This window comes from Oreochromis aureus, linkage group 13, assembly GCF_013358895.1.
Source record: "Oreochromis aureus strain Israel breed Guangdong linkage group 13, ZZ_aureus, whole genome shotgun sequence".
Lineage (NCBI taxonomy): Eukaryota > Metazoa > Chordata > Actinopteri > Cichliformes > Cichlidae > Oreochromis > Oreochromis aureus.
Window position 1 is genome coordinate 2,088,664 of NC_052954.1, and position 26,071 is coordinate 2,114,734.

A 26,071-nucleotide genomic window follows, 5' to 3' on the forward strand; every position below is an offset into this window, starting at 1 on the left:
CCATTTCATTTAAAGAGAACACGAGATCTCTGAGATAGAGCCTGTGCACTTCAAGTTTAGTTTTCTTCCATAGTCGTTCAGCTTTGCAGCATATTCTCCTCAAATTTAAAATAGACTGATTTATCCAATGGCATGCCATTTCCTGTGAGATAGAACCTGTTTTAATCAGTGCCACTTGCAAAGTGGATGAGCATTCTCTGTTAAAGGACTGGATTAGTTTTTACATCATTTCATGAGAAAGTAGAGAACTGTCAATCATGACAGAGAACCTCTCAGCAGTAGTCTCAGTTATTAGTAGAGTAGGAGATGCTCTGTATCTCATTGTACAACTGTATAGTGACAATAAAGGCATTCTATTCTATTCTATTCTATTCTATTCTATTCTATTCTATTATGATCTATGAGTTTTTGATTTCAAGAGTGTTTGTTTAGAACTAGAATTGAGGTAAAAAAGGACACAATTATGATGACTGAAATGTACGTCCTCGACAAACACATTGCTAATGTCGAGACCAAAGAAAAGACAAGGTCCAAGGTATGGCCTTTTAGATGGGTTGGTCCAGAAACATGTTGGACAAAGTTAAAGGAATCAGATAAAAGTTCAGCTGCTGAGTTTGATGAGACTTTTCTCTCTCTCTGGTGAGTCTACATTTGCTGCAGTAGTTGTGAACGGGAACTTGTTCTCAATGACCTTCCTGGGGACGCTTCTTAAAAGCACCGTCAGTGAACAATTCAATCACAACAACAGTCGCCTCAGACCAGTTTGCCAGTTTGCTGGTTTCACTGTACTGACACGCCCTGTCATATAATCTTTGTCAAATGATAAATCTTTCCCCTTAAGACACACCCTTAAGAAGTGTTAATTATTTACGAAAGTTCTGATGTCACATATTAAGGGTGTAATTCAGTGTATAGGGACGATCATAGATAAAAACTCATCATACGATCTTAAGGTGAAGGTGTGTGAGTGAGAGAGAGAGAGCGTGAATGAGTCAGTGAGAGAGAGAGAGAGAGAGAGAGAGAGAGAGGGTGGGTAGAGATATTGGTATGCCTTTTCCTCTCCAACAGCGCGTCATTTTTAGCTCTGAAGCGACTTGGACGTCGGGGCCTCGGTTAAAAGCGGACTGTATCCTGTGTGTTTAAGCGTGTTTCTTATCGAGGAAGGATTGTCAGAGGCCGTGAAGACTTGGTGAATGTGAGCGCTGGAAGTGTAGAGAATATGGTTTCCTCAGCACGATGGAGCAGAGGAAAGCTGTGTCCGGATTTGTCCCGTGTTGTCTGTTAGTGGCGCTGGCTGTGTCTGCAGAGGTGAGCACGCTGCTGCCAAACACGCTCAGCCTATATAAAGCCGTCTTTGTCACGGAACACATTATGTCAAGTAAATCGGGACACTGGTCTGTGGCATATTGAGTTTAAACTGTTTACATGCGCTCATCGCTTTCCATCACACTTACTAAACATTAAAAAAATCCAAACAAAGGCAGAGATAAATACCGTATTTATTTTAATAGCTTGTTGGCAAATTTCCAGAATGTATTTTGCACTATTACTGGAACTCACTGCCTCCATTTTCGCTTCGTATCAACTCTTAGAATTAGTAATGGTATATCAATTTATTTATTTATTTATTTAAATGTTCATGAAACGACCAGACCTGTTAAATAATACCCAAAAAACCCAGTAGTGCCTTCGCAAGCAGGTTTTTCTCAAAACATGAATATTTAGATTGATAAACGGTGGATCCGACATAGAATGAACATTTAGAATGAAGGCTGAAAAGACTGACATTTTCTCACTCGTGCCCTTTTTAAATTAAGAATGAGTTTTAAACCAGATAATCTGGTTTAAAAGACAAACTAGATATCAAAATGTGGAGAATTTAGAGATCCGTTTCCAATCCGTTTCACGGTGGCTGTGGCTCAGGTGGTACAGCAGATCAGCTACTGGAAGGTTGGTGGTTCGATCCTTGGCTTCCCCAGTCTGCATGCCAAATATCCTTGGGCAAGATACTGACCCCAAGTTGCCCCCTGATGCGTTCATCAGAGTGTGAATGTGTGTGAATGTTGGTTAGTTTGCACTTGAGTTTAGAAGTGCTTGTATGAGTGGGTGCGAATGGGGTGAATGAGGCATGTTGTATACAGCGCTTTGAGTACTCCGGGAGAGTAGAAAAGCGCTGTATAAGAATCAGTCTAAACACGAGTTTCACCTTAGTTTTTTTTTTCCTACAGACCCTACATTATACCTGATTATACAGAAAGGAAGTAACCTGTTCCAACGATTCAGACATTTGACTTGAACAGCAAGTCAAATGCTGTACAGCATCAAGCAGAAATGACTTGGACTGTACCAAATGCACACCTCTGCCCTCTTGTAAAGAACAGCAGAGAAAATGAAATTGGTTAGAAAATGTGTTTAATTATTTTTAATTATCTATTTTCACAAAGTGAATAACCTTAACCACTTTTTGGAGGATATTGTTTTATGTTTTATGAGTTAATGTTAATGTACAGAGACAACAATCAACGCAGCTTGTTCATTTGTTCTTTATTGGCGATTGGTCAGTGTGCTTCATATTGTAAGCAGGTCAAAGTCTACACTTTTATTTGTGTCACAACACTGCAGATAAGTGTGAATGTTTCAGAGCCTTTAAGGAAATTGCTCTAAATATTTCACAGCGATCTCTTCAAACCACGATACAATCCATTTAAAAGAAGTCAGCTAATGGAAAGTTACTTTTACAATATTCTCTCCTTCTTATGGAAGGTGTAAAAAAAGATGAAGTATTTGGGGCCCTCTGGTGGCACTTTTTACATTTGCTACTATACTAGTTGGGCCAAATATTTGTGTCGTAGAAAGACATGACAGGCAAGGTTGAACAATAAAATAACTGGAGGGAGAAATATTTATTTTTTAATCTAATCTTCCTATTATTTTTTTCTGTTCCTCCTTTTAATAATGTATACTTTATTAGTCCCGTAGGAAATTACTCCTCTGCATTTAAACCATTCACTCAGTGAAGCAGTGGGCAGCCACCAGTCCAGCGCCCGGGGAGCAGTGTGTAGAGATGGTACCTTGCTCAGGGGTACCTCAGGGTAGCCGTTCGGTAGATTTGAACCCCCGACCTTCTGATCATGGGGCGAACACTCTGCCTACTGCTACTAAATTCTGATAGGACAGAATATTTGGTGAGCCCTGAAAATCTTAGAAATATGGTATCTAAGCAGATTCTTACTCTGGATGGCATTACCTTGGCCCCCAGTAATGCTGTGAGGAACCTTGGAGTCATTTTTGACCAGGACATGTCCTTCAATGCACATATTAAACAAATATGTAAGACTGCTTTCTTCCACTTGTGCAACATCTCTAAAGTTAGAAATATCCTGTCTCAGAGTGATGCTGAAAAACTAGTTCATGCATTTATTACTTCCAGGCTGGACTACTGTAATTCATTATTATCAGGATGTCCTAAAAACTCGCTGAAAAGCCTTCAGCTGATCCAAAATGCTGCAGCAAGAGTCCTGACAGGGACTAGAAAGAGAGCAGATTTCTCCTGTTTTGGCTTCCTTCATTGGCTTCCTGTTAAATCCAGAATTCAAAATCCTGCTCCTCACATACAAGGTCTTAAATAATCAGGCCCCATCTTATCTTAATGACCTTGTAGTACCATATCACCCTATTAGAGCACTTCGCTCTCACACTGCAGGCCTACTTGTTGCTCCTAGAGTATTTAAAAGTAGAATGGGAGGCAGAGCCTTCAGTTTTCAGGCCCCTCTTCTGTGGAACCAGCTTCCAGTTTGGATTCAGGAGACAGACACTATCTCTACTTTCAAGATTAGAAACTTCAAGCTTTCCTTTTTTTCATGACACATATTATTAGGACTGGATCAGGTGACCCTGAATCATCTCTTAGTCACGTTGCAATAGGCTTCGGCTGCTAAGGGCTATACTGTACTGAGTGTTTCTTCTTCACGCACCTTTTTTCACTCACTATGTGTTTATACACCACACTGCTTTTAATCATCAGTTACTGTTAATCTCTGGCTGCCTTCCACAGTGTGTCTTTTATCCCATCTTCTTCCCCTGACCCCCAGCTGGCCGTGGCAGATGGCTGCGTCTTCCCAAGTCTGGTTATGCTGGAGATTTTTTTCTGTTAAAAGGAAGTTTTTCTTTCCCACTGTCACCAAGCACTTGCTCATAATTTTTGGGGTTTTCTCTCTATTACAATACAAAGGTGAAGGCATGTTGGTGACCTGTTGCTAATTTAATTTACCAAAATGTCCCTAAAATAGTTTCTTTTTAGTGCCACTTACTTTTCCAGGCTTTTTCTCAACATTCCTGTGTTAAGTTTTCAGTGTTTTGTTAAGAATAAATTATTGCTTTATCAGTTTTTCAAATGAATGAACTTTATTTACATTTTACACATTTTATTATAATATAACAGTTGAACAGCTTTATTAAAATATGTATTTCTTGTTGCTCTGTAATTCCTATTCACGTCGCGTTCCACTCTCTGTGTTTTTCTTTAACAGATTTCTGAATGGGCACACTTCAATGTAGTACAGAGTGCAGGTAAGTAATTTTTCTGTTTTTGGTCTTTAAGATCCAGCTGGAGGGGAACAAAGGCTCCATGTGCTAAGCATTTGTATACCTATCAGACTACTAATCAGTGCAACTATCAGCAAGTATCAGTGAAATCAATTATTTTGTTTTAGGTGAGTAATGTTTTGCCAGTGCTGAGTCCTAGTCTTGGGTTGAGTAAATCAGGGTGTGGAAAAGCTTCAGATTGCTGTGAAATGCCTTCCTCACATTGTTGGCCATGGCATCAGTGTTAAGCCACCAGCTTAATATATCCTTCACTGTACTTCACTTTCATAGAACTCCAGAAGCAAATTATTATTGAAGTCTCTCATCTGAGGAATTGCAATAACCGTCATTTTATATCCAACCTAAGCTTCGTACCTAAAATCCTTGAGTCGTTTCTCTGGTTCGTGCTCACCTGATTGGCAAAAAGCTTTATGAACAATTCCAGTCTTATTTCATCTTCACAGAATAGAACGAGCCTTGGTAAAAATCACTGTCATGCATTCCTTATGTCACCTGACTTCAGTTTATTAGCCATTTGGGTTTTATATCATGAGAAATGTTACATATACAACAGTGATAAAAACAAAGAAAAGTAAAAATTAGGTAAGTTAAAGAAAAGTAAGGCTGACAAGAGAATAATAATAATATATATACTATAAATACTGTACCACAAAAAGCAAAATAGGCCTTTGTTACCACAGACTGGTTGAAGATCTCCAACATCTTGCTGAACCCATTAAAGGATCTGAGCTTGAGTCTGCTCAGCGTCACTGTTGGTCCTCCAGTCCAGTCGGTCATTCAGGTGAATGTAATAATAATAATAATAATAATAATAATAATAATTTTTATTAGATGCATTTTATTGCAGCCAAAACATGAAAAAACATAATAATAAATAAACATTTCACTTTCTTACGTTGCATAAACAGGGCACTTTGCAACTGCCCACATTTGTTTGTGAAATGCTACAAAAACCAGCTATACTAGGGCACAGCTGGGAAAGTTTAAATGAGTAAATAAATAACTAAACTCAACCAGAGTTAAGATGCAACAGTAGCACTCATAGTCAGACCCCTCAGCAAGACGGTGGCAGCAGAGAAGCAACTCCCCTTTATTCCAGATGTTTCATCTACGTGTTGGAATTATTGTCTTTGTGATATTATCACAGTGCTCTGTTTGTGCTTATCACTGAAGTTACATCATGTTTACGCTGAGTGAAGGCTTATTATTTACAATCATTTTTCTATTTATTTTAACCTCATCTCTCTTATATTTTTAACATCTTGAGATGCTCTGTATATCTGCTGCATTAGTCGCATCACATTGTTTCACACATTTCTTGAATGTCTTCCTCTAGCAGACAGTTGGAGGCACCATTTGTGTTTGTATAAAATAAAAGCACGTATACAATGTGATGTTATTAAAATATTGTCTGACTGACGTGATGATTGTCTGTCTGCAGTGCTGCTGTCCTGTTCAGAGGGTCTCACAAAACTGGGCTACTATAATGGCTCAGTTTCTCACACAGACGCAGGCTCCCCATGCTTAAAGTGGACTAACTTCCCAGACTACATGCAGCAGTATCCAAACCGAGGCCTGGGAGACCATAACTTCTGCCGAAACCCAGACAGAGAAACCAAACCGTGGTGCTTCTTTCGAAAGACCTCTGGGGCCATTGGATGGGCTTATTGTGATTGTCATCAAGGTGAATTAAGGGTGGGCAGCAGGTGTCTGAAGATGGATGGATGAATGTGGCTTGTAGTCTAAAACACCTTAAGTGGTCAGAAAGTGATCAGATTGCACTATATATGGATGTGGGAGCGCTATGATGCTGAACAACTGATTCCAAATATTTCAGTCATTATTCTTTTCCACCAGTTTATTTGTAGCCAGTCTCAAAGGTAATAAAAGTATATTCTGGGTATTAGGACGATGATTGTTTTCGAGTTAGGTGTTGTGGGGAAACCAAACAAGATGCCGACTCGTTGCAGCAGTAAAGGCACTCGATCCACCAAGGAAGCACAACTGAGGACTCCTCTGAAACAGTGAACATGTTGGAGTCTATAGATTAAAGACTGTCCAGTTCTGATGCACACCTGTTGCTACTGGAAATTCTTCACAATGAGTTTCAGGCTCTGTTTGGTTGCCTTGAGAAGACTGTTGTCATGATTTGGTGACCAGTTTCCCAAGGTGATCTCGGGCTATGTTATGTTCCAGATCCAGGAAAAGTTAGTTGAAGAGGCTCCAGCGTGTACCCGAGGACCTGGGGTCCTCTCCTCAGTTTGTGCTGGGACAGCAAGCCTCTCACAGGGATGGCTGCCTGTTGTCTCTGGTTCTCTGGTTCTCTTTTGGCCGTGGGAGCCTTCCCATCTTTTTTCTTGCAGCTGTCAAGTTGTATGGTCTCAGGGCTTGAGTGATTTTTGGGGCTGCAGACGGCCTGGGTGTATCCTGTATATGCATTCATTTCATCATCGCCTTGTAAGTTCAATTTTGAAGCAAAAGGCTTTATCTTTCTGCGATTGTCTCTTTCCTTTTTAAGCATATTCACTCCTGTTCCAAGTGACAGGTTACAATTTAAGCGTTCCACACAGTCACAGTTTTCTCTGGGTAGCTATGTTGTACCATCATGGGTGCCAGTAACACTTCACTATTGCTAGAATGATCAAACCATTGATTTCACAAAGGTACTTGTTAAAAATGATATTTCATTTTGTTATTATTGTACGAGTTCTGCTTGTTGAAAGTCTTCCTGATGTGTGTAGGTGCAGCCAGACTGGTGGGGGGTTCAGGCAACAGTGGCCGTCTGGAGGTGTATCTGAATAACAAGTGGGGCGCAGTATGTGACACACACTGGACTGACCGTGATGCCAGTGTCATATGCAGACAGCTTGGACTGAGGTAATGGCAGAGCTTTAATTTTAACCCAGCTGAAGAACACACATGAGTAGCTGTGGCTCAAGTAGTAGAGTGTGGCATTTACTAATGTAATGTAGTTCCAGCTTCGGCAACATACGAAAAAATGGCACCAGTGTCCAAAGAAGCCTTTCAAGAACAGGTTACCACCAGAGTTTGAATGTAACAGAATATTATGTTACTGTGCTTGTGCAGAAAATGTGGTATTTAACTGTTCCACTGATCCAGACATTAAATGAAATGTCAATTAGAAATATTGAAAGAAGTAAGGTAAAGTCACACTACATACTACGTCCAGCCACTTTATTATGTATGTCTTTTAATGTCTTTTCAGCTGCTTGTTAACGTAAATCTAGATCAAGATAAAACTATTAGCAAACCTATGAAATTCAGTGTTTTTGCGAAGAAATGACGCACTGTGCTCTTACCATAGCATTTCTAAACATGCTAGTTTTTATTAGAAACCATAAATTATTTCTGCTGGCCACGTTTGTCACTTGAGAAAGCATCATGCCAAAAGCTAAGGAAATTAGTTTATCATTATAGTTTATAGTATCATCATGAAATTCACAGTACACAACAAGTCTGGCAGAGGGAGGAAGCAACAATTTCAAAGACTCAGGAAATAAAACGAGTGACAGATGTGTCTAAAGACCCCAGAACAGCTGCCTAGACACTCGTGAATGATGTATCCAAATAGGGAACTGTAGTTTTAAAGAGGATGATCACTGGAACCCTGCACAGGAATGGACAGAGGCTGAGGCTGCAGACCAACAACAACTACACTTCTGCAGCAGAGACACCTTCGAGGACTACCTGGACTAACATTATGCATATCTGTAGTGCATCCTTTGGTTCTGATCAGACAAAACTAGAGCTCTTTGGGTACAGAGACAGAGAGGTGTAGAACCCAAAGAACAGCATTGCCACAGTGAAACACGGTGGTGGGAGTATTATGCTGTGGGTATACTTCAGTGTGTTTGAGGAATCTGGAAGGAATCATGACAAAAGGAGGGTATGTTAGGATCAGCTTTTAGCAGTAACACTGGGTCTGGGGTCATTGCTTTGTCTTCCAACATGCTGAGACCCAAAACACGCGGTGGTCCTGATGAAGAACGACCCGACAAGACCAACATGTTATCTAGCAAAAAGAACACAGAGCTGACTATTAGCATCAGTGTGGTGATAATTATTTTTGTTTGTTGTTGTTTTTTGGAAGTAATTTTGTTTCTGTGTTCAAAGTAAAATAATGTAGACATCCAAAATAAGAAAGGATGATTGGAAAAGGTGTGTTACAAAATTCCTTGCTCTGGGAATATTTTACAATTAAATTTTCACATGAGGGAATTTTTTCCTCATCTTTATATAATCAGGCAGCAAATCTGTGCTTATGAGAACATTGCCTGCTGAAGTGCAAAGGCAAGCATCAGAACGACGAAGAAAGGTGATGTAAGTGAATTTGAGCTCGGCGTGGTTGTTGGTGCTGCACAGGCTGGCAGTACTAGGGCTGAGTAATTAAGAAAGTGCTGATCTCCTGGGCACAGAGAATGGCCCAAAAAATAAAAACAAATCAGTGAGTGACAGAGTTCTGGGCAGAATACCAGAGGTCAGAGGTCAGAGGGCAATCACTACACTGTTTGAAGCTGATAGGAAGGCAAAATTAGCTTAGTAACTCAAATAACCACTACTTACAACCAAGCCTTACGGCAACCATTATTTTGATTTGGCCTTAAATAAATAGAATTGAACTGAAGAAGAACATGTCTAAAAGCACAATATGTCAAATCTTGATCAAAGGTAACAGTAGTATACTACCTCCCGTCATCTAAGACCCAGAAACAGGAGTTACAGTTCCCACACACTTAGCTAAATTGGAGAAGAGAAGACTAAAACATTGCAGTACTTCGGTGTCCTCCACGGTCACATGATCTCTAACTGAGAAACTTCAGGATGTAGTGGAATAGAAAATTTGGATGACCAAAATCTGCAGCAGCTGCATGATGCTGTCATATGGTCCAAAATCTCTAAGAAATGTTTCAATAATTTTTGTGAATCAATGCTACAAAGAATTAAGGGAGTTCTCAACCAGTGAGACATGCCTACATACCAATACAGACCAGTATGTACAAACACAATGAGACAAGTTGATGTTGTCAGGTGATGTGAGGTCGAGAGAGAGTGATGTCCCCGCTGGCCGCCCCTGGTCATTACAGCTGAGAGGGAGTGAAAGGTCTTAACATCCAGCCTTATGTGATTCAAATTGATTGGTGCAAAAACAGAGCTTTTTTTCTTAATCAGAGACAAATCAAAATGTAAGTTTGATTGATATGTTAAATGATTAAAGTAGTTTAAGTAGGAAAAACGACTGTTTTGATTTTGTATGTGAGTACACGATCCATCTCTAACCTTGGTAGATTAGTGTGTGAATGTGTGTCAGAAGATAAGAACTGTCCAGATTTTAAATGAAGGAAGGCGTATTAATGGTTGACCACAGAACCATAATTCATATGTGATTTTGTTGATAGTTAATTATGGTTAATACTGATCAGAATATTATCAAGTATATTAAAAGTGAGTAAGTTTAACCCATATAATAAATTAGAAACTAAACCTATGTAATGATTCTAATCAGGCCTCACGAGAGACTGTACAGAGTCTGACCTTGGTGTGTGTTTTACAGGGAGGGAGGGATGACACTGAGCAGCCACTAATCTCAGAAAATGTCTGTCTTATAAAATATAGGATTTCATAAAAATAAGTTGATATAATAATCTTCATGTGAACATGTGCTAAAGACATATCTAGCATCTAGAATTAGATAAACTCGGTGAAACATGAAGTGAATTATATCCATGTGAGGTTGAATGTTCCGGTACTGTATGCTATGTTAAGAATGACACAAAAGAAGAACATGCAGAGTTTAAACTTTGTGTTAAATCGTGTAAGTCAGAGAGATGATGATAAGGTGTGAGTGGACATCAGGTGATTAGATGTAACTAATGTGATTGGATGTCCCACTGGGTGAGGTCAGATGTCATCTCAGAAGATGTGACGTCCTGTAGGGGAGGGGGGAGAAAGGGTGAACAGGTAAGAGTTCAGTGAAGAAGAGATTGTGAGATCTGAGCAGTTCAGAAGATCTAAGATGTTCACAGTTGAAACCAGGACACTAGAGGGACTGACCCAGCCCGACCTGTGAACCTACAAATTGGTTGTATATTTTTGGCTTTCCTATCTGAATTCTGCATTACTGTCTAAGACTCATACGATCACAGGTCCAGCAAGTCACTCAAAGTTGTGAGAATAATGATCCCGGTGTGAGAACTACATCAAGCAATTGAGGAAAACTGTCATTTTTAAAGTATTTAATTTCCATTAAAGGTATTCTTTATTAACATTTCTGCTGCCTGGATGATAGTTAAACTAAGACTGTCTCTGTATATGTACTTTTCATGCAGTGAGATTGGTATAGCCCTACAGCATTCCTACTTTGGCCCCAGTTCCATCTTCCACTATGAGCGTCTAGGTTGCCGTGGTTACGAGAATTCCCTGCTAGAGTGCTGGAACAGGAAGTTTGCCACTGGAGACTGTAACCACGGAAACGAAGCAGGGGTGCTTTGTGCTGAACCTGAAGGTGAGATTTGTGACCTTACATCACAAACATACTCAAAATTACAAAAAGAATTACAAAATTACTTTATTGTCTTCTTCTGTTTGTCTACCACCACTATGTCCGGTTGGTTAGCCACCACCATTTTGTCCGTCTGTATCTGGAAGTCCCACAGGATCTTAGCTCGGTCATTCTCCACCACCCTTGGGGGCGTCTCCCATTTTGACCTCGGGACTTCCAGGTTATACTCGGCACAGCTGTTCCTGTACACTATGCCGGCCACTTGGTTATGGCGTTCCATGTATGCCTTGCCTGCTAGCATCTTGCACCCTGCTGTTATGTGCTGGATTGTCTCAGGGGCATCTTTACACAGCCTGCACCTGGGGTCTTGCCTGGTGTGGATCTTGTGCTCCGAGCTTGTTCCTGTGATTAGTGCCTCTGTGCTGTCTTTCAGCTTTGTCCAGCCATTGGTTGGATTTCTGGTTTCAGCCACCTCCTCTATCTGCTGGTGGTACATACCGTGCAGGGGCCTGTCCTTCCATGATTGTTCCTCCTCTTCCTCCTCTTTCTTAGATTTGTGCTGCCTGAGGTATTTACTAAACACGCGGTTGGTTGGGGCCATCTTGCTGATGTATTCATGGATGTTCGTTGTCTCATCCTGGACTGTGGTGCTGACACTCACCAGTCCCTGGCCCCCTTCTTTCGGCTTAGCGTACAGCCTCAGGGTGCTGGACTTAGGTTGAAACCCTCCATGCATGGGTGCATGGTCAGGAGCTTTCTTGTCTTGATGTCAGTGGCTTCTACTTCTTCTCCTTTGGCCAGCTTATTACCCCAGCAGGGTACCTGATCACGGGCAGGGCGTAGGTGTTGATGGCCCAGATCTTGTTCTTACCGTTCAGCTGACTCCTCAGGACTTGCCTGACCCTCTGCAGGTACTTGGTGGTTGCAGCTTTTCTAGCGGCCTCTTCATGGTTCCCATTCGCCTGCGGGATCCCCAGGTACTTGTAACTGTCCTCTATGTCTGCAATGTTGCCTTCTGGTAGTTCAATCCCCTCAGTTCTGACTACCTTCCCTCTCTTTGTTATCATCCGACTACACTTGGCCGGGCCCGGTGGCGCCAGTGTCCAGCAGCCTCGCCTCTGTCAGTGCGCCCCAGGGTGGCTGTGGCTACAATGCAGCTTGCCATCACCAGTGTGTGAATGTGTGTGTGAATGGGTGGATGACTGGTTGTGTAAAGCGCTTTGGGGTCCTTAGGGACTAGTAAAGCGCTATATAAATACAGGCCATTTCTCCAGTCCGAACGACATTCCAATGTCATTGCTGTATATCCTGGTAGTGTGGATCAGTGAATCGATGTCTCGTTCACTCTTGGCATACAGCTTGATGTCATCCATGTACAGGAGGTGGCTGACAACCGCTCCGTTCCGTAGTCGGTATCCGTAGCCAGTCTTGTTAATGATCTCACTGAGGGGGTTCAGGCCTATGCAGAACAGCAGTGGGGACAGAGCATCTCCTTGGTAGATCCCGCACTTGATGGTGACTTGTGCTATGGGCTTGGAGTTGGCCTCTAGTGTTCAATTCAATTCAATTCAATTTTATTTATATAGCGCCAAATCACAACAAAAGTCGCCTCAAGGCGCTTTATATTGTACAGTAGATAGCACAATAATAAATACAGAGAAAAACCCAACAATCATATGACCCCTATGAGCAAGCACTTTGGCGACAGTGGGAAGGAAAACTCCCTTTAACAGGAAGAAACCTCCGGCAGAACCAGGCTCAGGGAGGCGGCCATCTGCTGCGACCGGTTGGGGTGAGAGAAGGAAAACAGGATGAAAGACATGCTGTGGAAGAGAGACAGAGATTAATAACAGATATGATTCGATGCAGAGAGGTCTGTTAGCACATAGTGAGTGAGAAAGGTGACTGGAAAGGAAAAACCCAATGCATCATGGGAATCCCCGGCAGCCTACGTCTATTGCAGCATAACTAAGGGAGGATTCAGGGTCACCTGGTCCAGCCCTAACTATATGCTTTAGCAAAAAGGAAAGTTTTAAGCCTAATCTTGAAAGTAGAGATAGTGTCTGTCTCCCGAATCCAAACTGGAAGTTGGTTCCACAGAAGAGAGGCCTGAAAACTGAAGGCTCTGCCTCCCATTCTACTTTTAAATACTCTAGGAACAACAAGTAGGCCTGCAGTGCAAGAGCGAAGTGCTCTAATAGGGTGATATGGTACTACAAGGTCATTAAGATAAGATGGGGCCTGATTATTTAAGACCTTGTATGTGAGGAGCAGGATTTTGAATTCAATTCTGGATTTAACAGGAAGCCAATGAAGGGAAGCTAAAACAGGAGAAATATGCTCTCTTTCTAGTCCCTGTCAGTACTCTTGCTGCAGCATTTTGGATTAACTGAAGGCTTTTCAGCGAGTTTTTAGGACATCCTGATAATAGTGAATTACAGTAGTCCAGCCTGGAAGTAATAAATGCATGAACTAGTTTTTCAGCATCACTCTGAGACAGGATATTTCTAATTTTAGAGATGTTGCGCAAATGGAAGAAAGCAGTCTTACATATTTGTTTAATATGTGCGTTGAAGGACATGTCCTGGTCAAAAATGACTCAAGGTTCCTCACAGCGTTACTGGAGGCCAAGGTAATGCCATCCAGAGTAAGAATCTGCTTAGATACCATATTTCTAAGATTTTCAGGGCCGAGTACAATAACCTCAGTTTTATCTGAATTAAGAAGCAGAAAGTTAGCGGCCATCCAGGTCTTTATGTCTTTAAGACATTCCTGCAGTTTAACTAATTGGTGTGTGTTACCTGGCTTCATGGATAGATAGAGCTGCGTGTCATCTGCATAGCAGTGAAAATTTATGCTATGTCTTCTAATGATGTTGCCTAGGGAAGCATGTATAATGTAAATAGAATTGGTCCTAGCACTGAACCCTGTGGAACACCATAATTGACCTTAGTGTCTGAAGAGGACTCTCCATTTACATGTACAAATTGGAGTCTATTAGATAGATATGATACAAACCACTGCAGTGCAGTACCTGTAATACCTACAGCATGTTCTAATCGCTCTAATAGGATATTATGGTCAACAGTATCAAACGCAGCACTAAGGTCTAGCAGGACAAGCACAGAGATGAGTCCACTGTCAGAGGCCATAAGAAGATCATTTGTAACCTTCACTAAAGCTGTTTCTGTGCTGTGCTGAGCTCTGAAACCTGACTGAAACGCTTTCAAATAAGCCATTCCTCTGCAGATGATCAGTTAGCTGTTTGACAACTACTCTTTCAAGGATTTTTGATATGAAAGGAAGGTTGGAGATTGGCCTATAATTAGCTAAGACAGCTGGGTCTAGAGATGGCTTTTTGAGTAAAGGTTTAACTACAGCCACCTTGAAGGCCTGTGGTACATAGCCGATTATTAGAGATAGGTTGATCATATTTAAGATTGAAGCATTAATTAATGGCAGGACTTCTTTGAGCAGTTTTGTAGGAATGGGGTCTAAAAGACACGTTGATGGTTTGGAGGAATTAATTATTGAAGTTAACTCAGAAAGATCAATTGGAGAAAAAGAGTCTAACTTAACATTGATGGTACTAAGAGTAGCTGTAGATAATATTGCATCTGTGGGATGATTATTGGTAATTTTTTCTCTAATGATAAAAATTTTATTTGTGAAGAAGTTCATGAAGTCATTACTAGTTAACGTTAAAGGGATGGTTGGCTCAGTAGAGCTCTGACTTTTTGTCAGCCTGGCTACAGTGCTGAAGAGAAACCTGGGGTTGTTCTTATTTTCTTCAATCAGTGACGAATAGTAAGATGTTCTGGCTTTGCGGAGGGCTTTCTTATAAAGCAGCAAGCTATTTCTCCAGGCTAAATGATGATCCTCTAAATTTGTGACACGCCATTTCCTCTCCAGCTTACGAGTTTATCTGCTTTAGGCTACGTGTTTGAGAATTATACCACGGAGTCAGGGACTTGGATTTGAGGCCTTAGTTTTCACAGGAGCTACAGTATCCAGAGTCGCATGCGTAGTGAGGAGGTAAAATTATTAACAAGATAATCGACCTCTGTTGGAGTAGCGTTCAGATAGCTGCTCTGCTCTATGTTGGTACAGGGCACTGAAGATGATAACAGTGGGTGGATTATATTCTTAAACTTAGTTACAGCACTTTCAGAAAGACATCTACTTTGATAAAGTCTACTCTCCACTGCTGTGTAATCAATTATTGTAAATGTAAATGTTATCAGGAAATGATCAGACAGCAGAGGGTTTTCAGGAAACACTGTTAAATGTTCAGTTTCTATGCCATATGTTAAAACAAGATCTAGAGTGTGATTAAAGTGGTGGGTGGGTTCTTTTACATTTTGAGAGAAGCCAATTGAGTCTAATAACAGATTAAATGTGATGTTGAGGCTGTCATTTTTAGCATCTACATGGATGTTAAAATCACCCACAATAATTATTTTATCTGAGCTGAGCACTAAATCAGATAAAAGTCTGAGAAATCAGAGAGAAACTCTGTGTAAGGCCCAGGTGGACGATAGATGATAACAAGTAAGACTGGTTTCTGAGTTTTACAGCTGGGGTGGACAAGTCTAAGCATCAGGCTATCAGATGAATTAAAAGTCTGTCTTGGTCTTTGGTTGATTAATAGGCTGGTGTGAAAAATTGCTGCCACACTGCCCCTTGGCCTGTGCTTCGAGGTTTCTGGTAGTTAGAATGACTCGGGGTGTTGATTCATTTAAACTAACATAATCATCCTGCTGCAACCAGGTTTCTGTAAGGCAGAGTAAATCGATTTGTTGATCAATTATTAAGTCATGTACTAACAGAGACTTGGAGGAGAGAGACCTAATATTTAATAATCCACATTTCACTGTTTTACTCTTTGGTTCAGATGTGGATACTGTATTGTTCTTTCTTTGTGATTTTTATGTTTAAGTTGTTTATTGCTGGTTTTGGTTTGTTTTTGTCTTTTGGGAGCTGACACAGTCTCAATGGAGATGGGTTTTGGGGGTAGCAGGAGGAGAGAAGCTGCAGAGAGGCGTGTAAGACTGCAACTCTGCTTCCTGGTCCCAACTCTGGATAGTCATATTTTGGGGGTTTAATAAATTGGTCCATATTTCTAGAAATGAGAGCTGCTCCATCCAAAGTGGGATGGATGCCGTCTCTCCTAACAAGACCAGGTTTCCTCCAGAAGGTTTGCCAATTATCTATGAAGCCCACATCGTTTCTGGGACACCACTCAGACAGCCAGCAATTTAAGGAGAACATGCGGCTAAACATGTCACTCCTGGTCTGATTGGGAGGGACCAGAGAAAACTACAGAGTCCCACATTGTTTTGGCAAAATTACACACCGATTCAATATTGATTTTAGTGACCTCCGATTGGCGTAACCGGGTGTCATTACTGCCGACGTGAATTATGATCTTACTGTATTTACGTTTACCCTTAGCCAGCAGTTTTAAATTTCCTTCAATGTCGCCTGCTCTGGCCCCTGGAAGACAATTGACTATGGTTGCCGGTGTCTCTAGCTTCACATGTCTGAGAACAGAATCACCAATTACCAGAGTTTGACCCCGGCGGTGTGTCGCCGAGTGGGGAAAAAACGGTTGAACACATGAACAGGTTGGTGGTGTACCTGGGGCTTCAGTTTAAGACTATGCTTCCTCCTCACCGTCACCCAGCCGCCCTCTTTCCCCAGCTGCTTGGGGTCTGCCGGGAACAGCTAGCGGGGCCTCACGCTATCTTCGGCTGCACCAGCTACAGGGGCCTGGCTAGCTACGGGTGAATGAAGGGTGCGGCCGAGTCTCCAATTCAGTAATCCTGGCCTCCAGAGCTGCAAATATGCTACATTTATTACAGGTATCATTACTGCTAAAGGAGGCCGAGGAGTAACTAAACATCTGACACAATGAGCAGGAAAGTGCAGGAGGGACAGGTGAAGTAGCCATGGTGCTAACGAGTCGGCTACGAGCTAAGCTAAGCTAGCGAAACAGTAAAGAGACAGTGAGTGAATACTTTGGCTATAAATTAGGTAGTGAGTACACAGAAAGGGTGATTCAGATGAAGCACGTTAAGATTATACTATGAAAAAGGGATGTATCAAAAGATTTAAATTAAATTGCTAAGCAGAAAAGCTACTCAGAAACACCACTGTGTTTGAGCAGGAACAGGAAGTGATACTCTACCACAAAGCGAGCGAACACCAAGTGACAGCGCCACCAAGAGTCAGGAAGAGTCAGACTGACGCCACATCCCCATTGAGTTCCTGATCAGTAATTAGATTTCATCAAGTTTCAAGAAATTAACCAGCTGCTTCCCAGAACTGACTGGAATTTGTTGGCTTCGGTACTTACTTCTCACTCGTTCACCTCGCTGCATCATACTGTTGTTCATTCAAAACAATAATAATAATGAGCAAGAGTAACATATTACTGTCACTAGTATGCAAATGTTGGGCTCAGTTGTTGCTTTAACACTTTGCCAGGTACTGGAATCCCTTTAAGGCTGGTAGGAGGCCTGGAGGAATTTGAGGGGCGTGTGGAGGTGTACCATAACGGCAGGTGGGGAACCATTTGTGATGACCAATGGGATGATCTTGATGCAGAAGTGGTGTGTCGACAGTTGGGCTTGGGGTAAGAAAACATCAGCTGCTGCTACACACAGAATGCAAGATCTGTCATCGTATGTAGCGGTCAGAGGTGAACTTAAAACGAAGCCTTTACTGACTAATTGAAAAATACAAAATGATGAAACATACGGTTCAAAAAAGGGATAAGATAAGACAAGATAACTCTTTATTGTCATTGCACAGTCATACATAGTACAATAGTACAATGAAATTGGAAAACTGTCCTACGTCGGCACTACATATAACACAACACGACACGATACGACACATCACAACGCAACACAAACAACACAAACAACAAATAAACATAAATGAATTAACCTGCTGAACCCTAAAAGCAGGAAACACGTGCAGGCCGGAAAACACAGGGAAATGTGAAAAAAAACACTCTCCCAAAGGAGTAAGAAGGGCAATTTGGAAAAGTGGAGATAGCTGGGGAGAACGACACACAGCTGAACTAAATCAAGGAGACGAGACAAGAGAAGGTGACATAACATTGAGAGAAGAATTAAACTCTTAAACACCTGAAAACTAAGAGCAGGGCTAAATACACTCAGGGGAAAAAATACAAGAAACAATATAAACATAAAAAAACCCCGGAGTCACAAAACCTGAAAGCCCAAAAGTACAAATGCTGGGTAAAATGACTCAGGACCACGGCAGGATCGACTCCCTCCTGTTACATATAAAGTCCTTCCATGTAAAAGTCTTAACGAACAATGAGTTCAGGGCTTTGCGTAAGCTTAATCATCCCTACATTCAAATTTCAATTGAAATGAAGTTTCTGCAAAAGAAAGTCTGTATTCACTCGTGTGTTTGAACCCTGCCCTAAAATCTTCTGTGTCACTATTTGGGGGAAAGTTACATGCACTCAGTGCTGACAGCTACGTATCGCTCTGCTCCGCGTCCCCTCACAACATCTGCACACTCTGCAGCAGCTCCAGCTGTCATGGCTCCCAAGTTGTGATTACTGGCATTATTACTAGCTTATTAAGAGCATCTATGGAGCCTGGAAAGAAAAATGACTGGACTTCTTTAAGTTGCTTGTAACTTACAGTTGCTAAGATAGATAGGAGGTAAACCACCCGAGAGCCACACTTGAGAAAGTTCTGCAAAGCACCTTAAAGAAGTCCAATCGCTCCTGAGACCTGGATGACTGAGAACCCACACAGACTTATTAAGATCACCCGTACACACTCATAGCTTAATAATATGCTGTTCCATACATTCCTGATAAACCATTTCTCATCTTAATTTATCGGGCCTCTATAAAGCTGTGACATCACCAACAAAATGCATTATGGGAACCTTGTTTACAAAAGCCTAAGTTGATAATAGATACTGCTTTTGGGTTTGAAAATTAAATTGTGGACATTAGAAACTCATCAGAAAGGTGGGCTGCTGTTGTAAAGACCACGATGTAGGCCCTATAGGGCAGCTGTGACTAAGGTGGTAGAATGCATCATCTATCAGTCGGTTTGTCAGTGGATAAATCCATGACTACTCCAGCCGTGTGCCAAAGATGCCCCTATGAAGCCATTGGAGTGTGAGTGTAGGAAGATAAAAGTGTTATGTGACTGAGTGAATGAGAATTGAAGTAGAAACAAGTCTGAGTGCTCAATAGACTAGAAAGGTGGTATATACGTACTAGTCCATTTACCATATTTCCAGAATGGAGTAAGATTTTTGTGCTTTCCAGCCTGGGAGCAACAACAAGGAGCTGAGGTCATGAAGCCAACAATAGTGTAGTTGGAAGGAAGACAACATTTCAGAAAATGTGTTTGGATGATCACAGCATTGTCATACTGGTAAGTTAAACCACATGTAACTGTTTACATGTCATACAGCTATTGCTACACTGTAGACGTGGCTGTAGTTAGATGGCAGCTAGAATCAAAGAACGTCTTTATGCTTTTGTTTTTAAGAAACAGCTTTTAAAATGTGATAAAGCTAACACAAACAGTATCTTTGCACTTTGATTTTAGTCAAAATATCTTATGAAATGCAACATTATAATTCACACTGGGTAACATTGTTACAACTTAGACACGCAGAAGTCAATGTGGCTACTTCTGACCAGTGCAATTAAGAACACTGTAACACAACGAAATATTATGCCATAATAAATAACATAAAACTACTTCACGCTTGAGTGACTTTTACTTTACACTGTTGCCTCACAGACAGAAGGTCCTAAGTTTGACTCCATCATGTAGCCAGGCCCTTTCTGTGTGGAGTTTGCATGTTTCTCTCCATGTCTGTGTGAGTTCTCTCCAGGTATTCTGGCTTTCTCCCAAAGTCCAAAGACATGCAATTAGTGTGGTTAGGTTAACTAGTGATTCTAAACTGCTCATTGGTGTGAAAGTGAGCGTGAATGGTTGTCTGTCTCCCTGTGTTAGCCCTCTGACAGACTGGCAACCTGTCCAGGATGTACTCTATCTCTCGCCCCCATAAGGTAGCTGGGATAGCCTTCAACCCCCCTGCAACCCTGAACTGGATAAGCCGAAGAGGATGGAGGGATGAATGGAGCGCAGTTTAGTGCAGGACCCAGGATGCAGACTTGTGGTACAGTTAAAAAATAAACAGCAAATCTTTATGAGGAGATGAAAAAGTCCAGAAGCAGGAAAAACAAAATCTAAAAGTCCAACTGGGAGACATGTGAGGGCGGGATCTCAGGATCAAAGATAACACAGGAAAACAATTATATGCAGGATCACATACCAGCACTAATGCTCACTGTACATAGATTGGGAACGTACATTCTCAGCTTATTCATCTATTCATAATATTTTTCTGCTATCTTGTAGTGCGTATGTAAATTTTCAATTGTCCTGACCAACAGGGGTGTTGCCAAAGCATGGACACGGGCCCACTTTGGTCAGGGCTTTGGTCCAGTCTTGCTGGATCGGGTTCAGTGCACAGGCAATGAACTCTCTCTGGAAGATTGTCCTCATAGCAACTGGGAACAGCACAACTGCAAACACATGGAAGATGCAGGGGTGTCCTGCAATCCATATACAGGTCAGAGCCAAGGAAGGAAGCACACACCAACCCCACCCTCTATGTGACTATAAAATTAGAGTGATGATCAGCTTTTCCTCTGGGTCTGGTGTGTTTATGGGCACACTGTGTGACATATAGATATTGCTCTGAATATTTGTTTTAGTCCTAAGACTTTGATGACCTATTTTTTCCTTTAGAACCGCCACAAGGTCAACAGTTTTTTGTTGTGGGTAAAATTTCCTGTGAGCTTTTGTTAACACTGGTTAGTTAGTTGGTTTTCACCTTTAGTTTTGTGTTGATATGCTGCTTTTAGTAATTATTAAGCTGAAGTCCAACCTAAACGTAGCACACTTTGAAAGACCTAAAGCAGTAAAACAAGTTGTTCATACTTACAAGTGTGTAATTTTGCAATGTGTGGTCTCAGATGGTGCAGTTCGCCTGGTGGGAGCAAACAGTGACCAGGAGGGTCGCGTGGAGATTTACTACCAGGGACAATGGGGCACTGTGTGCGATGACAACTGGACTGAGCTCAATGCCCAGGTAGTGTGCAGACAGCTCGGTTTCAGGTCAGTGCGTCTTTACATCCAACACACTACATCTATTTGTGTGCTGGATTGTCACTATTCTTTTCCCAAGTATTCCCATAGTATATCACACAGCAATAGTCTGAATGAACTTTTGTTTTTGTTGTTTATCTCATTCATGCATTTTCCCTGCCTGCAGGGGGCGAGCAGAAGTGGCTCATGAGAGAGCGTATGAAGAAGGTAATGGGTTGATCCTGCTGGATGAGGTGCAGTGTGATGGGACAGAGACCAGTTTACTGGCCTGCACTCATTCTCAATGGAGACAACACGACTGCTCACACAGTGAGGATGTAGGTGTTCTCTGTCACAGTGATACCAGTGAGATTCAAAGTAATTACCCACCTATAGGTAAGTTTCTGAGTAGCATTATGCAGGCCAACACCAACTGAAATTCAGCATTTCACTGTGGCAGTAACGGCATATTGTCCCTCTGATCTCTGTTTTCAGGGCCCCTGGTGCGTTTGGTTGCTGGAGAGACCAGGAGGGAAGGCAGAGTGGAAGTGTTTATTAACGGCCAGTGGGGAAGTGTGTGCGATGATGGCTGGAATGATGTTAATGCAGCTGTAGTTTGTAGACAGCTGGGATTCACGTTAGTATGACAATATTTTTACAGATATATTTGTCCTAGAAGGCTGGACAGTAGTCAGTGGTTTTTCCTATTGTAAGTGAGAAAGATTCACCCTCTTGTGTTCTGTATTGAGCGTGAAAATGAGCTTATGGTTATGATTCATATAGGTGGCTGTAGGAGAGTGTGTGATATCGCAAAGTGCATAACGGCAATGAACAAAGCGCTATATGAATGTGTGTATGAAGTGTGGATTGTTTTGTCTCCATGGTGTCCTTGCAGAGGCGTGGCTAAAGCTCGATCCATGGCGTATTTTGGTGAGGGTCAGGGTCCAATCCATCTGGACAATGTGCGATGCTTAGGAACTGAAACATCCTTAGGCCAGTGTCCAGCTGAAGGACAAGAAGGCCATGATTGTCGCCACAGCGAAGATGCAGGTGTCATCTGTGATTATACACTAGATCCCCTGGGAAACGGTGCCAAAGCAATGCAGAGCTGTGGCCGCAGACTCAGTCGTCAGCATCGTCAGCGTAGAATCATAGGAGGAGAAAAGTCACTGAGGTTAGCGTACATGCACATATGCACTCAGAAGTTTCATGTTAGTGGGACATTTTTACTGCTAAAGAAATCTCATGGTAGTTTTACAGTGTTTTTAGACTGAAACAGCTCTGACAGTCTGACTCTTTGATTTCAGGGGTGAGTGGCCCTGGCAGGTGTCCCTGTGGCTCAGGTCTCAGTCTAAAGGCAGTCATCCTCTGTGTGGCGCCTCACTCATCAGCTCCTGTTGGCTTGTTACTGCTGCCCACTGCTTCAAGAGGTAGGAGGCAGTTCACTCTGATGGCCATGTTTCTAATGTGAGTGAAGTTGCCCCCCCACCATCTTCAAATCAAACAAAATTCAAACGTTTGTGCTGCTTTTGTTTCAATGATATTAATAATTTTTTAGAGGCCATCCAAGGTCAACCAGCCCCCCCACATTAACAAAATCAAACACAATTGTTGTCAATCAATTGTGCTGTATTTGTGCTGGTTTGTGATGAACTACCTATTATATTTGGAGTTATTATATTAAACTTAAGAGGCTCAACAGTTGAAGGTATTTAGTTTTTCTAACGGGAAACATGCCCTCATTGTTCTGATAGTTATGTATTTTGCCTGCCTATCAGCTCTGGCATTCAATTCAGTTCAATTCAGTGTTATTTATATAGCGCCAAATCACAACAACAGTCACCTCAAGGTGCTTTATATTGTAAGGTAGACTCTACAATAATACATGCAGAGCAAAACCCAACAATCATATGACCCTCTATGAGCAAGCACTTTGGCGACAGTGGGAAGGAAAAACTCCCTTTTAACAAGAAGAAACCTCCGGCAGAACCAGGCTCAGGGAGGGGCGGGGCCATGCAGAGACCAGTTAAAGACCATTAAAGACATCTAAAACCAACCAGGAAAGTATGAATTCAAGTAATCAAAAAGAAAGCCAGTCTGCTTTCTTAAATTCACCGTGTGGTTATAGTTTCATTTGATTGAACTTCAATAAACACTTTGGATTAGCTAAGATTAAATCCCCCTCAGCTTTAAGACTGTACATTAAATAGTGATTTTCTTCTCACCTTCAGATTTGGCAGAGACCCGGCGCGATACGTCTTACGTCTCGGTGACTACCACACCGTGGAACAAGATGACTTTGAACGCACGTTGTCCCCAGAACGCATCATCATTCACAGAAAGTACCACAGTCAAAGCTGGGAGTATGATATAGCCCTGCTGCGCCTTAAAGGCACAGAGGGAAACTGTGTGGCATTCAACCCTCACACTGGAGCTGTGTGTCTGCCGGAGCCAGGTGACAAGTTGGAGAAGAGGCTGACTGCCTGTGTAATTACTGGCTGGGGCATCACAGGTAAGTTTCACTGCAGGGTCGCAGCTCATCATCTATCAGCATGTTTCTTTGCTGCAGAATTCGATGGTTCAATCTGTTTGTCTTTAGATTTGTTTTTACAGAGCAGAAAATGCAACAAAAGTTTATTTAATTATAGTGTCCATATATGTTAGTCTGGCATCTGGAGAAGACTTTGGGACAGAGTCACATGGTGTCCTCATTTTAAGCTTTTACCTTCTAAAGAACTGAGAATACATCCACATCAGACTTTTTCTTCATTTGTCAGTATATATTTATTCAAACAAGTGATCAAAATTAGGGAAACACAACAGCTCCTATTAAACATAAAATTCTGATTATTACTGGACTTTCACTTTGATCCAGTAATAATCCTCTCTGGGATGGGCTACACATAACCAGGGTTAAAAGTGGGAATTTCAGGTGGTGGAAACCTACAAATGTGTGTAGCAGTGAAGTGTGGAGAAAAGAATAACTGAGAAATAATAATAATATTTTTGTGAAGCTTTGATCAGCAGTCCTGTATGTTTACTCCAATATTCACGGCTCTTTGTGGTTTGTGGGTGAATTCAACAATATATAAGGAGATGATGCACAAGCTGACACTATAACGATTTATTATAAAAGGTAGAATTCAGTGAGTGAATCAATCAGCATCAGCCTTAAATATAAACTGATGTCAGCTCCCTTTGATGTAACTAAACACTGACCATGAACACCATATCTGCTGTGTACCAGTCCAACATACTGCAGTTCCATTTTATTTATGTGGTGCCGAACCACAACAACAGTTGCCTTGTGGCAGTTTATATTGTAAGGTAAAGAGTCTACAATAATACAGAGAAACTTTGTACTGCAAACTTCACCAAAATAGCTCTACAGTATTTTCGTCCACCAGTGTTTTTCAAATTTAGGATTCACTTGCATTTCTATCAGATGTTTCGTTCTCATGCAACTGAGACTTTCTTCATCTTTTCTATATCTGCTGTCAGACTCAGAGTACTCGCATACCTTGCTCCAGGCCTGGGTCCCCCTGCTTCCAGCCTTGACGTGTAAGAAACGATATGGTGACCGCTTCACCAGCCGCATGCTATGTGCCGGGAGCCTGTCGAAGCACCACCGTGTGGACAGCTGCCAGGGTGACAGTGGGGGTCCGCTGGTTTGTCAAGGGGAGAGCGGTCACTGGGTGCTGACAGGAGTCATCTCGTGGGGTCATGGCTGTGGCAATCCCTCATTCCCTGGGGTTTACACTCATGTTAGCAGGTTCCTGCGATGGATTAACAAGGCTATCAACAAACCCTACAAGAACCAATGATCAAGAGAAACAATCAAACAATCTTGCGTTATAAAGTGGTTTCAGAGCTTGTTGTCTTAAGAGGAAGTAAACCTGCTGGGGTGTTACACCTGGAACCTCACACTAGACTGGTTTGGATCATCTGATTAACTTTCCAGATTGTTTCATAATGGATTTGAATGCCACAGTATGGTATTTTCAGTTTCATCAAACACATTTAAAAATTAGACAAAGATAACACAAGTAAACACAAATCAGTTTCTCAATGAAGGGGAAAAAATCCAAACCTACATGGAGCAAGTCCATTGGAAAGATCTGCAGGCTCACATGACACATACATGTGAGGCTTTGATTAACTGCACGCAGAATATATGTTTTAATAACCTGGTCCACAGAGCAGCAATGTGTGAGAATGCTGATATAAAACCCTTGATTATTTCAGCAGATGTTGTGGTTACTTGGTGGATGATCTAAATATTCACTTTCTTTTACTGCTGTACATTTAATACACAGCTGATCTCAAATAGTCAACCTACTTAAAATGAAAAACTACTTGTTACAGGAACATATGCACCCATTTACAGCTTGTCACTCCATAGTACTTTTACATACTATGCATCCAGTATGTCAGTATTATAATGTTTATGTCATGCAAAAGTATGTTTGTACAGCCTTTAATTATTTAAGAAAAAAACTATGCTGACTTTGTTAAGCTTTACAAATTAAAGTTGACAAATTAAAAAAAAAACCCTGATAACCAAAAATCAGTACAATATCTCCATTATTATGAAAATGATGTGAAATGTTTGCCCTCCCTCCAACAGAGTGCAGGGGCTGTAGGATCACAATCGAGGTGCATCGAAACTGTAAGCTGTCCTGGTTGCGTGTGATGACCACTCATGTTATTAAAATAATTTATGATGGTTTTTCTCCTTGATTTGTCACCCCCAACCCTCTCACTGTTATTTATT

The 26,071-nt window shown here is 41.6% G+C and overlaps 1 protein-coding gene across 1 annotated transcript; it reads left to right on the forward strand.

Annotated features, from left to right (window-relative positions):
• Nucleotides 1–1,089: 1,089 nt before the first annotated feature.
• On the forward strand, nt 1,090–26,023 carry si:ch211-51a6.2 (neurotrypsin). The gene is made up of 14 exons (XM_031742097.2): nt 1,090–1,308; nt 4,530–4,569; nt 6,047–6,289; nt 7,347–7,482; nt 10,953–11,128; nt 17,615–17,762; nt 20,601–20,779; nt 21,186–21,327; nt 21,485–21,693; nt 21,793–21,934; nt 22,193–22,471; nt 22,605–22,727; nt 23,529–23,809; nt 24,799–26,023. The coding sequence occupies exons 1-14, from the start codon at nt 1,237–1,239 to the stop codon at nt 25,119–25,121; spliced, it is 2,493 nt and encodes an 830-aa protein (XP_031597957.1). The 5' UTR covers nt 1,090–1,236; the 3' UTR covers nt 25,122–26,023.
• The last annotated feature ends 48 nt before the right edge of the window (nt 26,024–26,071 follow it).

Coding starts and splice junctions, on each gene's coding strand:
- si:ch211-51a6.2 (XM_031742097.2), top strand. CDS start 1,237: ATGGAGCAGAGGAAAGCTGTGTCCGGATTTGTCCCGTGTTGTCTGTTA. Junction 6,290..7,346: donor TTATTGTGATTGTCATCAAG/GTGAATTAAGGG, acceptor TGATGTGTGTAG/GTGCAGCCAGACTGGTGGGG. Junction 7,483..10,952: donor TGCAGACAGCTTGGACTGAG/GTAATGGCAGAG, acceptor CTTTTCATGCAG/TGAGATTGGTATAGCCCTAC.